This window comes from Hippichthys cyanospilos, chromosome 13, assembly GCF_059441005.1.
Source record: "Hippichthys cyanospilos isolate Australia breed blue-spotted pipefish chromosome 13, RoL_Hcya_1.0, whole genome shotgun sequence".
Taxonomy (NCBI): Eukaryota; Metazoa; Chordata; class Actinopteri; order Syngnathiformes; family Syngnathidae; genus Hippichthys; species Hippichthys cyanospilos.
In genome coordinates this window covers 5,159,564-5,173,929 of record NC_142381.1, presented here as the reverse complement: position 1 = coordinate 5,173,929, position 14,366 = coordinate 5,159,564, and the positions used below count along the sequence as shown (strand labels likewise).

The following is a 14,366-nucleotide window of genomic DNA, read 5'->3' as shown; positions in this document are numbered from 1 at the left end:
AACAACCTTCAAAACATAAACACTGGTGGTATGAGGTGATGTAGTGTTATTTTGGTGGCGTTTCTTGTCTTCTTTTCTGGTCAACCTTCACTGTCTTGTGAGGTTATGCTAATTCAGAAAAGGTGCTGGGACATGTGGTGGAAGAAGAGTGGAACTCACATTGAGAAACAGAAAATCTTCAAGGATTTGTTGCATGACAGCCGGTAGGCGGTCAATTTATTCCATCCAGGACTTGATATTGATGTCACAAGTTCGTACCCAGGTCAAATTTGAAACACATGGTCTCCAGGTGTAAATTCAACAAAAAGGGACCATACGTCTCGGGATCCCCACATAAAGTGTCGGGGTTCTTACTGCAGGGTTGAGGCATGGTCCTAGGAGGAAAGGGTGTGGAGGGAAAAGTTAGGACAACTGCTTAAAGTGGCCTTTAACTGCTGCATACAGTTGTTAATGCGATTAACACATTCTACTGTACTTTAATATGAGCTGACTGTCATGGTTTAGCTATCAGGAGATTTGATAGAAATTTGGAGAAAAAAAATGAGGGCAAAACCACAATATCTGTATAAACAAGAAACCAAAGTAAATCATTGCCATATAAATCAAGATACAAATCTAATATCTTTTATAGCAGTCATTAAACGTTCAATTATGCCCCTGTAAAAGAACAAACATTTAGTTATCCTTGCAATGAACTGAATGCAATTTTACTGTTTCCTCTGCAATAGCATGACTGAACCAATGCGTTGTCTGTTTCTTTTAACATACATTGAACTCCGTGCCTTAACAGGCAGACAGCTTAGGAGTTTAAAACAGGGGTGTCAAACTCATCGTTATTGTGGACCACATTGGTTTTATCCTTTCTGTCAGAGGGTCGGTATGACTGTAAAGGTAATAAATAATAATAATAATAATAATAATAATAATAATAATAATAATATTAATAATAATAATAATAATAATAATAATATTAATAATAAGGGCGTGTCTCATGTTTACTTTGTGCGGAACTATACACCAATAAAAAGTGTTCAAAACAGAGATTGGAACAAAAAAATATATATATATTTTTAAGTTTTTTAAAAGTTGAAGATAACTAGCAAATTGTGGCGGGCCAAATCTGGGCCCCAAGCCTTATGTTTGACACCTGTGGCTTAGACCAACAATAACAAACGTGTAATAGGAAGGGAGGGGGCATTGGGGTGGTGTGTTTTTAATTTCATATATTTTCTTTAGCTAATCTTGCCAATTCTTTTGGCTAAAAATTGTTAGTCCGTTGAGTTCACCGTGTTATGAGAAACTATGGAACATGTGGCAGCAACTGCTCTTTTTTGCTGGACAAAAAAAAAACCTACCCATTATAACTCTGTCATTAACAAATCATCAATACTTTTACTTTTACCGTTCCTCTTTCTGCTGCACCTGTAGTTTATAATGTGAGTACTTTATCCACCTTTTAACACTTGACCTTTGTCGGACTTGCACAGGAATATGTGCACAACTGCGTTAACGTTTTTGCAGACTACTTCCTGGCTCGCTTCAGCCATCGCTTCACCTTGAGTGAGCGCTCTCTTAATGTAATACGCTAGAGACCACAGGGCAAGACTGCGGTATCAGCTGGACGACGACAAAAGGGATTTCTTCATCATGACGGACGAACAAGAAATCATGTGCAAGTTAGAAAACATCCTGGAAGTACGGTAAGGCTGAAAAACACGTAAACACGACGGAAAGCAGACGTTTGCGAAAGGTCAGCGAATGCAACACTAGGCAGCCAAAGAAGAGCCCCCCTTGGTTGCTTTGTTACCCTGTTAGCTAGTGGGGGCTAGCTTGGTTAGCAGCGGCTGCGCTGCTACTCACCTTAAAGGACAAAGCTAGCCTTTTTTAATGTTCAGTGCGCCTTGACGTAATTGCACGGATATGCACCGCGTGCAGCAGACACGAACGTTTATAATCATACTTCCGTCAGCGTTCCAGATGTGTAGGAAAATTCCAGATGTGGGTTGAGAAGCTGCTACGGTCGAGCTAGCTAAAGCCAGCAGCTGCCTGTCAGTTTTCAACTCACTTTCCTATCATTGCTCCCCGTCTGACACGTGCAAAACATAATTTGTATTTTAATTTTAAACACTGCGAGCATCGCTAATACAATTTCCAATATGTGATGTTACAGGGGCGTTGCAGGGCTTAAAGCGCTACACAGGCCCGTTACAACACGGTCCTCCAAACACCGGCTCGTTGCCGGTGTACGGGCCAGCTGCACATAAATATTACACACAAAATGTTACGTAACGGAGCATATGCAGTATATCTTAAATGTATTGTATCACCAGGGTTATGACTGCAACATGTTTGCCAGTCCACAAAATATAGAATATTGTATAGCATATAATACAAAATATCCGTTTTCATAAACGAATATTCAATATTTTAGTATGCGAGGGACCTCAGTCTAGGATGGAGTTATGTGAACTTTAATTTGCGTATGTATGAACACACTGTAGTTTATCACTAACCTGATCTGATAAAACCTCAATTAAAATATAGTTTGGACTTTGAATATGTAACAATTAAGTTATTAAGAATTGATTAAGGATTAATTGAGTTTGCATTCTTATCCGACTGTGCAAAGTAATTCACTATACTGTATGCATGGCACATAACCTTGGGACCGACTGTAATTTCTATTTATTTGTTTTTTACCAACCTGCCCGCGACCCCGCTTATGCACCGCAACCAATCAGGTGTTTGATTTTTTTCTGTGAAGAAGTTGAGCCAAGTATCCTCTTCTCGCGCCAACAGGAACAAAACAGTTCAAATGCAGAAGATTAAATCTCGCTTGAAGATTGAGTTTGAGGCTCTGGAATCTGAGGAGAAGCATCTAAAAGAGTACAAGCAAGAGATGGACCTCCTCCTGCAGGAGAAGATGGCACATGTAGAGGAGCTCCGGCTGATCCATGCTGATATCAATGTGGTGAGTCTGTGTGTCACAATTACACAACAGCACCATTAATATAATCATAATAGCAAGTACTATTAAACTTTTCAATTAATTTAATGCGGGTGTACTAGGAAGCAAGTTGTTTTGTCAAACTGTTTATTTACTGTGCATGCATGTGTGTGTATATTCCAATATATAGTTCCGACTATACAGTTCTCTGTCTATAGAGTTAGGGATTATACTGTTATTTTTTTCTGTCCAAAGATGGAAAGCACAATCAAGCAGTCTGAAAATGACCTTAACAAGCTGCTGGAAACAACCCGCCGCCTGCACGATGAGTACAAACCTCTGAAGGAGCATGTTGATGCATTGAGGATGACTTTGGGGTTGCACAGACTTCCTCACCTCAACGAGGAAGAGGAGAAGCTATCCTTGGAGTTAGTAAAACACACACACACACACACTTATCCAATTGTACTTTTACAGTATAATGCGCCCTCCCTATTTGCAGGGGATACACTACATACTGGGCCAACCAAAAAATAACAAAAATCTGCATGTAAATAAGGCCTATTGGAATCCATCTAGGGGGAAAATGTAATATTTACACAAAAAATATTGAAAAAACTCAAATCAACCTCCAGTGTGTGATTTCCATGAAAAATCAGGGGAAACTTGTGAACAGACGACAGTGCATTATCATTCAGACTCGAAAAACAGGAAGGATCTTTTCTTTGCTTTTGTGACTTCAAACAAGCATCATCTCTTCTCTGTGCTAAAAAAATACATATCTGAGCACAAGAATTTCCAATCTTTCAAATGACTATCCGAACAGCACTTCAATTTTTGAGCATGGATACCAGCAAATCAGGGGGTGTCATATGATGCATGATGATGTCGCAAAAAAAACTAAACAAACACATTTTTTTAGGGCAAATTGGGTGGAGGTGTGTAATTTTCAAGTGCGTCTTATTCTTTGTTGAGCATATGAAGAAGTCAAATCAGGACAGTTTCATATTTAAATAGTGCCAATACTGTATACAGGAGGTGTTATCTTAAAGCACCTTTCATGTGGACCAGGACTAAAATTGCGCTCAGGCTGACTGGGAAATGATGCCCCGATGCTGGGTATGAATATTTCTGCGCAATTGAAGCTATTACTGAGACTTCCATGAGCAATTCACATGAGGACAATGTGCTTCTGACCCGCTTTTGCAATTTCACATTGGCCGGCTCAGTCCCAGTCATTTAGAGACCCAAGGCAAATAGTCAGTGCTCCCCTTCCGCTTTGTACTTTTGTTCACGTTTGACAAAATGGGAGATATTGGTATATTTATATATAATATTGGCCACTTTGTCTTGCTTTTCAAATCATTTACTATGATTGATTACTCAGTACTAAAGAAGTAGCTCTCAGCATCAAAAAGGTTAAGGATCCCAGCAAGCCAATTAAAGGCAGTTGCTTTTGACCGGTGGCTAAAGAATACGATGCTATCGTGTGGAAGGCTGAATCCAAATCTAACGGGCAGCACAAAGAATTGACCTTTGTTTGAAGTAACGGGGAAGTCATAAGTTAACTTCACGAGTGGTTTCTGAGTACTATGATGTGGTCTAGGAAGTCCCTGTTTTGTAGGAAGTCAATGTGTGGCAATTGCTTTTTTTTCTTTTTTTTTTAAGGAAAATTGGATACAAGTCTATAATTAGCTTGGCCATCTGGGTCAAAAAGAGTTGTAGATGACTGTGAGGTCTACTGAAAGAACACAACCGCTAATCGGCAGCTAACAAAACGTTGGCAGCACTTTGATTGGGATTTGAACTCAACAACAGTGTTAAATGCCAACCAGCGAGAAACGCAAAATTTATCAGAGAAAAAAAAAACAAGCAAAATACAGAGACTTCTCAATAGTTTGGAATGTTCAATCCAGGAATGCTAAATATTCTCTGTGAGTGTTCATCGCTCCTGTTACTGTGACAGAGTTGTAATGAGCAGATCAATGCTATTTAGTGAATTTGTGCCTTACTGGTCAGTGTGGTCGGAAGATGGAGCAATTCATCCACAGTCTGTTCATCTAAAAATTGCGGTTGTTGAACGGCTTAATTCGGAACACTTTAACTAAGGATGTCCTGCACAGATACACAATTTTAAGCGAAAAGCTGCGGGACAAATCAAGTGTTTATCGATCGGTTTTTGATCAGCTGTACTAGGCTTCCGACCATCACTCTTCTTGTCTTCTTTGTGCCACAATGCTGTCAGACTTCTCGGTGGTTCATCTCGTTGTCACAAAAGTAATTCTGCAATCATTTTTACCGTTCGTAATTCCTCCTCAAGTTGTGCTTGAAAGCGTGTGAGAGTAACTTTCAACTGAAACGACGTCTCATATGCCTAAGATTTTCAAATGCGCTGAGATGAAATGACCTCCATCATAGAAAATCAGTTTGAAATATCAATTTAGGCAAGCACATGTTTAATGAACATTCATTGAACATGAAATATCGAGGTGTGTCGTGTTAATGGAATGCATTAATATGTGATAGCTGGGGTTACAGGAAAGCTGAACCATTCTGATGTGGTCTTCAGTGAATTGTACTCCAGCACAAACCTATTTCTGAAAGAAACCAGGGAGCATAATGAAATGGGATATCACTTTTTTGAGTCAGGGAAATGCGCCAGTCAGGCATAAAAACCGAAGCAGAGCCCCCCCCAGCCCTCCACACCCGTGCACAAATACACTCACATTAACTCAGACAAACACTCTCACTATGACTGTACTTTGACACACTAAGGGAAAAAAAGTGTGCTTGTTTTCTTTTGTGTTGATGCTCCTGACGTGATGGGATGGAGTTTGTGAGATCCTCCAAATGAGACTCACAGCCAGCCCTGTTTCTGTCTTGTCTTTACCTCCGACAGTTACTTTGAGAAGCAAAAAGCAGAGTGGCAAAAGGAGCCACATGAGCCAGCCATCCCAGAATCCCTTGCTGCCGCTGCGGCAGCAGCACAGCAGCTTCAAGTGTCCCGGAAACAAGATGCCCGTCAGACGGCCACCTTCAGACAACAGCCACCACCCATGAAGGTATCTCTCAGCCCAAAAGAAGCCACAAGGGAAACAAGTCTCGCGGTTTTGCTACTTCTTAATATAACAAGGTAGAGTTTGGTAAATAATTCAAAATTAAGAGCATGTTTATTCAGAGTGACAACCCAAATTATAATTAAATGGACCTGCAAAAATGGAGTACAAACAAAAAATAATTTAAAAAAATGAATCATTAATGCCAGCCCTGCAGGCGGCCTAATTTTGTGTAACAACTGTTTGTTCTACCGGGGCTAAATTTGAAAAACGTCGTGCACACCAGCCCTTGGTGAACCGTCGTTCCCGGAGAAAGGAACTGTGAGACCTGCTGTGATAGCGAAAATTTGCCAGTAATTGATTTCCCCCTAAAAAAGTTTGTAATTGCTTATACTTAAAACCTCGGTAAAGTGCAAAAGGTACAACTGCTATATCAGATGTTAACTTCCACTTCTAATTTGCGATTGAGGTCTTTCCTTGCACCATTTTGCTAAGTTTAGCACACTGCTCTGTACACCATCCACTGGAATGATCCATCAAACTGCTGTTCTACTGTCTAGCTGCCTTGCTGTCAGATGCCGGCCGACGACACTTGCTACTCCTCACCTAAAGCTGTTCCTAGGAAGGCATACAGAAAGAGCACAACATACACTAATAGTTGTGAATTAGTGTTTTTTATAAAACAATTTTAGGGGTTTCTGTTTAAGGATTTGTAAGTAGGGGCGACTAAATCGGCTGTGCTTCGTTTGACAAGTGTTATAAGTCTAAACATGGTCGTCCGCCTTTGTTTTGGTCATCACACACTTGCCCAGAGGTGCTCAGAACATGAAACATTTTAAGTGGAATCTGATGATAACGGTGTTGTTTTGCACCGCGAGATCCATTTTTGAATGTTTGTGTTTTCAAACTAAACACAGGCTCCTTTGTCCTTACTCCAGGCTTGCCTGTCGTGCCACCAGCAGATTCACCGCAATGCTCCCATCTGTCCCCTGTGCAAGGCCAAGAGCCGCTCACGCAACCCAAAGAAGCCCAAAAGGAAGCCGGACGAGTAAATCCGTTTTTCTGTTTACTGGCAGTGTGCTGATCACGCGTACAGAAAAGAAAAATCTACGCGTTTGGAAGACTCCCGCGCAAATTGGCTAAAATGTATTATTGGTACTGTACCTTATTCGATATCACTGAGCCAGGGATTGGGTCATAACTACATTGTGTGTTTCTATCTGTGCTTTTTTGTGTGTTAATATGTAACTGTATGACTCCCTAAGTTTATTAAGCGACTTCCTCAATCGTGTTCCCGCAATAATAGAACAAAACAGTCATTTATATTTATGTTTATTGCCTTAGATAATGTACTTTAAATTCTGTTGTTTTTTTTTTTATTCACTGCCTGCATGCTCCTGCAATTGTGATTTGTGCCAAAATTTTATTCAATAGATTTAATTGCTACTTTAAATGTCTTTGATTTACAACGTTAAAGAGACCACATACCCGCAAAAAAACAGCCAAACCTAGTTGCTTCGTTGTGTTGTAAGTTTTAATACAGTGATATAAAAATAAATGTCTCTTTTGTACTAAAATGTAGAAATGGTATTTTTATTGAGAAAAGCTTGTCATCATCACAATATCCAAATTCACCCAAAACCTTTTAAACTCAGGTACACAATGATTATTTTTGTTAGCTGCCTGGCTGTAACAGCCAACCAAAGTTCTTTTTCATGGCAATGCTCCAAGACCCGCGCGCATTGTGTGTGCAACGCTAATCAAAGGCAGAGTGACTCCACAGGCTCATGTATGCTCGTTTCCCCAGCAGTAAGCAGGTGACAAACAAAGCCACGTTGTTCAGGATGGTCAAATGCAGATGCTTCAAAGAGCAAGGGTCTGCGAGGAAAAAACTTTTGCTCGAACAAAGTGAAGCTCTACCAAAGCCTAACAACCTGTGGAGAAAATGCACATACATCTATTCTATGTAACATCTTTGAAGGACCAATATCTCACAAAAAGCTCCAAGTATGATGCAGTGTGCTTTAGTACCTTGTGAAGCACCCAGTATGCTCCATATGGACAATCGGGTTGTGTGGCCGGGATATTAAACGAAGAAGCGACGTTTGACACCACCTGAGCATTGTCCCTCACATGGTACAAACGCTGTGCCTGTCACGTCTGCTGCTATCTGTCTGAAAAAGGACAGCGAGGTCCTGCTAAATGAGTTCCTGTAGTGTTTTTGTCACGGTAACCCCTCATTTCATCTGTTGCCAGGGCAACTCCACGTTCCTTCGTAGTTGCTAAGGCGACCGCAGGTTGCTGTGACCCGCATATTTCCACAAAATACTTCCTCCCAAATCCACAGAGGGGCATTGGAGGGCGACGAGGCGTTTTCAAACTCGCGTGCACACTCCTAAAAGAAAGAATTGTTCAAAAGGTCCAACTGCATCAGATTAAGCGCGTCGGTGTCTCCAGGAGACATCAGTATCAGAGATGTTTGGACCTAAGCCATTTAGCTCATGGGTGTATTTAGTCTGCCTTGCGGCGGCTGGTACGGCAATTGTGTCTTCGTTCTGATAAAAGTTTTCAAGGCCGCAGAAACCTGTAACTCCTCACACTGACCACAGTGGGAAAATGAAAGGAGACACGCTCCACGGCGTTAACGTGAATCAGAGCACCCAAGACAAGAAAAGGCCTTGTTTTCTCTTGGCCTATATACCGCATATGAACGACTTCGTCTTCCCATCTCGTCCGAGATGTTTGACCCGCGGCGTTCAAATGAACTACAGTGGGACGGGCTTCATTTCAGGGCCTTGAGATGGAGGTTGCAAAATCTCCTTGAAGGCCTCACACTAATGCTGCGGTCGAGGTTAAATGGGAAGTCAAACAAAAGAATTATTTTAACAAAAATATGTTCCCTGCTCTCCCGGTAGTCTAAACACAGCGTTCTGATTAATTATGCATTTTGTGGAATATGAATTAAAAAGAAAAATCCAGCTATTTTCATCCATCTTATAATGGAGCCGTTTGGTCATTTGCTGTCGCCTGAAAATGACGTCTCAATTGCTCAGTTGAGGACCAAGTACAGCAGAGCAATGTAGGCTACGAAATGTAGGCTGCTCAAAGCACACTTCGCTCAGGACTTGTCTCCATGGAAACAAAGGCCAGATTTCAAAGCTAGATTTATTAAAGGCCGTGTGAATTTGGACACCTGTGTGCGGCCCGGACTTGCCGAAAGTTAGGATAAATTTGGCTCGCTGCGTGCTTATTTGGATACAGACGATTGATTTCTCTGAAAAACCCCTGTAGAGAAGTCTTTTCAGAATCTCATTAAAATAAGTAAGTTCCAGTTTATTATCATTAAATATTTGACAATTGTTCCTGCAACACAAATGTAACCTTGATTTTCTACTGTCTCTACCAATGTTTACGAATAAAGTCATAATCACAATGGCTACTTAGAAGGAAAAAATCAAATAATAATAACAGCAAAAAAATAAGTAAAACTAGGGTAAAATTATTCCAATTCAATTTTTTGTTCACTGTAATGAACACTACACTAAAAGTGTACTTAGTAGAATTATCACCAAAAAATGCAGTTTTTCAGTGCCATACTTATTGACGTAAAAATGTTGATTTTGGTTATCAAAAAAACAATGGAAAAAGGCTTAATAGGAGACCTTTACTGACGTCTATCGTCCAACAAAAAAAAAGGATTGCTTTAGTTGTACCAGGCAACAACCGCTGAACAAAAAATATAGAAAGAAGGTTGGTGTAACATTTTTCCATCATAAATTTATTTAGAAGTATGTGCAGTACCAACTCATCCATAATAAATTGCACAAAAAAAACACGTTATTTTTATGTTTACGGACACTATGAAATCAACGTACCACTGTCGCCATCAAGCGGACAACAAAGGAGGATGCAAATTCAATCAGTTTCCTTTTGACTTTCCTTTGCATGCTGGTTGTTTATGACATCGAATAAATTATTAATCACAGCAAAAACAAATATGGGCTGGTTGAATCACAAACAATAAAATAATATACAGGTGACATACAATACAATACAATACAATACAATACAATACAATACAAATCAAAATAATTTAAAATATATATCGCTAAACTTGTTAGTGATTACATATTTATTAGGTAGAAGCCATATCTTCTTCCACAGTATCTCATGTACAAACCTATTCCAATAAGGAATAACGTTGAGAAATGTTGCAACATCTTTTTGGAACATGGTTCTTATAAATCTATCCATATCAAATCATTATGAGGTGAGAAAAGACTCAAAGAGATTGCCAGTGGATCAGCGGTGTCAAGAAGAGCACAGCACGACGTTTATATTTGCAACTATATTTTTATTTTGAAAATGTTGCTAAAATCTCATCATATCTCGTTCTTGTGGACTCAATCTTGTGAGATCTCTCGTCTCATGAAATTTGTATCTCGTCCCATGCCTAATTATAACCATCCAGTTTTGAGAGCTTCCTCTTCTTCTCCTTTTTTTTTCCCCTTCAGGGATCGTCACAACGAATCAATTGCCTCAATGCACAACGCAGCTCCCGCTGACCTTCTCTGTCCGTTTTGTAAACAAATCAAGATCCTTAAAGCACATGCTGCATCTGTAGTGCTCTTTTTGTCATGAAACCATGGCGCTGCTCACAAATACCACTTCTGCCCTTAGTCTAGCTATTTATTTGCTTAATTATTTCACACATTCGTGCAAATGGAAAATATTGTCACTAACATATCATGTATGTATTAGGAATGTGGGCGTGAATTGGATAGGACATGCAAGCATGGGGAAAACATGAAAACTCCACAGGTGAAAATGGAAAAATTTAAAAAATTGTAAAATATGAACCACGAGATGCAGTATACTGCATACGTGTTCTCCAATACAGTAACCGAGAGTATTCAGTGAATGTCAGCAATCTGGACTATTTGCCATCTGCACAAAGAATGTTTCGTGACATTCTATGAAGACATGGTTGGGTTTGGCAAAAGAACAGCTGACTGATGGCTTCTCTGTGGAAACATCTCACTGTCGTGCAGCTGACACTTACTAAAATGGCTTCTGCTGGGAAACTGGAGGTTTTTTTTTTTACAACGAAGGTGGTCTCAACTGAATGTTTCAGTCAACCTCAATCAACTCTTTTAGGCATATAAAACAGAATAAGACACATACTTAAATAAACAAAATAAAAAAAATTCCATAGGTAAGTTTGTCGTCCTGGTAAGCAGTAACAACTAGCTTCTTCTCCAGAAAGCTAACATTTGCCTGTATTTCATTGTTTATTATTAATGATGGCTATCTAAGATATATTTATTCCTATTAAAGTTTATTTTTCAAATATTTAAAAGCCTGAATGTCTCCCACTTCTTGAATGAACCATAAATTCTATTCTGATCATTATGCTTGATGACATTTTCACGTTTAATTCCGTCATGTGGAATGCGTTTTATGTGTGCTTTTACATTCACGACAGGCCAACAGCAGCCGCAAAGTGTCTCTGGTCTCTCACCTTTCTAATTTTACGCCTGTGCTTCAACTCTCCAAGAATGGAAGTTCAGCCAGGCCCATCTGTGGCCTAAATTTAGCTTCCACCAACCCATAGGTTTAAACACACACATACGCACACGCAAACACACTATCAGGCATCATTCACAACGCTTTGCACACACACAGGATTTTCTCCATTTGTTGTACTTGTTTCCTGTCCTGAGTGTAACGTGGCGTTGACACTTATTTGGAAATGACCTAAGCCCAATGCGGTGAGTCTTTGATGATTATTTTTTAAAATACTTTTGTGCATCATTTCATCAGTCTCACAGCAACAAGCCAGTGCTGAGCCCACTGTCAACAAGGTAGGTTGCAATGTACAATTTCTCATCAAATAACCATTTAGTACTGTAGAAATACAGTATCTTGATAATATGTGCTATATATGTGGGTGCTACTATAGATTATATTGATTACTATGTATTGTAGGTCTTTGGTGATCATTTTCTCTTATCTGGCGTGTGTTTTTGTACAAGTGTGTGGTCTAAGGCGGGGCCTCTCAAACTTTTTTGGAGTCAGGGACCTCTTTTAAAAAGTACATTTTCCAAGGACCCCCATTGCAAATATTTGCGGAAAAAAACAACATTTAAAATGTAAAGAGTATTAGCGTTATTAAACATAAAAGTGTAATAAGTTTTCACCAAACGATTCAATGTGTTTTATTTGTACAAAACAAAACAAAAATAATTGTAGTGAAAGGGTTAAACAATGTCACTGTCATGGAGTTGTGTTACAATAAACTGGCGCTGAGGGGTGTGGATTACCCCAGGGAAAAGGTTTTGTTTTTGTCATGTGCAGTGTAACTGCAATAAAACAACAATATTCATCTTTTTTTCCAGGCATTTTCATGCACTTGGTTATTACTTTTTTCTCTTTTAGACTAAGCTGTAACCTATTTTTTTTATATATAGATAAAAATCTTATTTATGGGAAAATATACATTACCAGCTCCATCGTCCACTTTTCCAGATGGAAGAGCTTTGACTAGCATCGGCCAGCTGGTAAACATGGCTGTCGACATGAGTTTGATGGACATCTCCAAGATCTTCTCATTGCTGCAGCCAAAGGACGACGATGAGGACAATGAGCTGAGCCAAGCCTTGAACAAGGCCGTAAGCAGCGACGACGTCTCGCTTCTCTCTGAGCTTCTTTCTCAGGAGTGCTACAGGAAGTCCGTCAACACCCGAAGCGGGTGGGGGGTCCCCGTCACCCCCTTACGAAATGCTGCTGCTCTGGGGCACCTGAAGTGCCTGGAGCTCCTACTGGAGCACGGAGCAGAGGTGAGACTATATTCAGTAGTGTGATGGATGCTAGACAAACATAATCAGATCACCAATCCAAACAGGCTTAGCCTTTAGCATTTTACACCTGTTTAACATATTTTGCATTCAAGATGAAAAAAATGTTAAACACGTGTAACAACTCATTTTTGCCAGGGGTTGTATTTAGATTTCCTTTGTTTACAACATTTAGATGACCGTTTCAATTAAAAGAATTAGAAATGCTTCCCAGACTGAGCCACGATTACAACCTGTAACCACAATAAGAAACGAGAGTTCAAGATACATTTTCAGTTATCTAAATGTTTACGTTTTACTAAGCAGACTGCAGAAAAATGAACAATATTGTGTGCAAAACTTGAGCAGTTTTAGCGAAATTAATGTCAATGTGGTGTTACCCCATCCAGGTAGACTGCCTGGATGTGAAGGCCCAGACGCCATTGTTCACCGCTGTTTGCGGCAAACATCTGAATTGCGCGGTGGCTCTGCTGAAGGCCGGCGCTGACCCAAATGGCAGCCAGCACAACAACTGCTCACCGCTGCTGACCGCAGCCCGGGAAGGGGACGTGGACATCCTCAAAGAGCTGCTGCGCTTTGGAGCAGAAGTGGACGTTCGAGCAAAAGTACCAGAGTGGGCATCTAATGCGACAGCATGCAGAGGGCCTCTTTATATCTCAGCAGTGTACGGACATCTAGACTGCTTTAAACTCCTTCTCCTCTATGGGACTAACCCGAACTATAACTGCACGGATGAGAAGTTGCTGGCCCGAATGAAGCAGCCAAAGACTGTGCTGGAAGTGTGTTTGCGTTACGGTTGCGGCGTGGAGTACATCCGACTTCTTATAGACTTTGGAGCTGATGTGTATTTGCCCACACTCATTATTGACAAGACAACAAAGCAGAATGAAGCTGTGGCGCTGCTTCTCAAGGAAAGGGGTAAGACACACGTGAATGTCCTCTTGTTTTGTCAAATGTCTGGCTAACTTTGAGCGTCCTTTTGCACCAGTTTGTCCCAAACCTCTGATGTCACAGACTCGCCTGGCAATCCGCAGACACCTTCGTTTCGCTAACAAAGAACCTGCCATTGACAGCTTGGATATTCCGCTCACCCTGAGGAACTACTTGAAGCACGACACTAATTTGTACTAGGGATCACGGTTTAGTTGGAGACTTCCGGTGGTGAAATGGACACATGCGAATTATAGTCGGACTTGATTGGTACTTGTTAGGTAAATGTAATTTGCACACGTGCAAATTATATTGAAATAACCGATCAATTGTCTAAGCACATGATTCCACAAAAAAAAAAAAAAAAAATCCCCTGATTAAATGACCACGGCAGGGCTTCGCTAGTCAACTCTGCTGAAGTGTGACGTTCATGGGCATAACTGAAGCCGCAAGCAATAAATTCTTGAAAATGATCTTTGATGTTAAAAAAAACCGTCAAAGACAAACGCTTCTCATTGCCTCACAACGTGTAACACAGTAACTGAGCGCTAGAGGCCGCAGTTGTGCTATTTTTTG

General features: G+C 40.3%; 2 protein-coding genes across 2 annotated transcripts; both read left to right on the top strand.

The window, feature by feature from the left end:
* The first annotated feature begins 1,472 nt into the window (after nucleotides 1-1,472).
* Nucleotides 1,473-7,580, top strand: zc4h2 (zinc finger, C4H2 domain containing). Its single transcript, XM_088432302.1, has 5 exons — nucleotides 1,473-1,700; nucleotides 2,800-2,971; nucleotides 3,203-3,375; nucleotides 5,847-6,009; nucleotides 6,942-7,580. Exons 1-5 carry the CDS (start codon nucleotides 1,648-1,650, stop codon nucleotides 7,053-7,055), a joined length of 675 nt encoding a protein of 224 aa, XP_088288428.1. The 5' UTR covers nucleotides 1,473-1,647; the 3' UTR covers nucleotides 7,056-7,580.
* A 4,986-nt stretch (nucleotides 7,581-12,566) lies between these two features.
* asb12b (ankyrin repeat and SOCS box containing 12b) lies at nucleotides 12,567-13,991 on the top strand. Its single transcript, XM_088432038.1, has 3 exons — nucleotides 12,567-12,842; nucleotides 13,250-13,778; nucleotides 13,849-13,991. The coding sequence occupies exons 1-3, from the start codon at nucleotides 12,570-12,572 to the stop codon at nucleotides 13,989-13,991; spliced, it is 945 nt and encodes a 314-aa protein (XP_088288164.1). The 5' UTR covers nucleotides 12,567-12,569.
* The last annotated feature ends 375 nt before the right edge of the window (nucleotides 13,992-14,366 follow it).

What these genes read in the sequence shown, in the direction of transcription:
- zc4h2 (XM_088432302.1), top strand. Translation starts at nt 1,648, where the DNA reads ATGACGGACGAACAAGAAATCATGTGCAAGTTAGAAAACATCCTGGAA. An exon ending in GAGGAGAAGCTATCCTTGGA is followed by an intron (nt 3,376 to 5,846) that starts GTTAGTAAAACA and finishes TACCTCCGACAG; the next exon opens with TTACTTTGAGAAGCAAAAAG. An exon ending in AACAGCCACCACCCATGAAG is followed by an intron (nt 6,010 to 6,941) that starts GTATCTCTCAGC and finishes TCCTTACTCCAG; the next exon opens with GCTTGCCTGTCGTGCCACCA.
- asb12b (XM_088432038.1), top strand. Translation starts at nt 12,570, where the DNA reads ATGGCTGTCGACATGAGTTTGATGGACATCTCCAAGATCTTCTCATTG. An exon ending in TACTGGAGCACGGAGCAGAG is followed by an intron (nt 12,843 to 13,249) that starts GTGAGACTATAT and finishes TACCCCATCCAG; the next exon opens with GTAGACTGCCTGGATGTGAA. An exon ending in GCTGCTTCTCAAGGAAAGGG is followed by an intron (nt 13,779 to 13,848) that starts GTAAGACACACG and finishes CTTTTGCACCAG; the next exon opens with TTTGTCCCAAACCTCTGATG.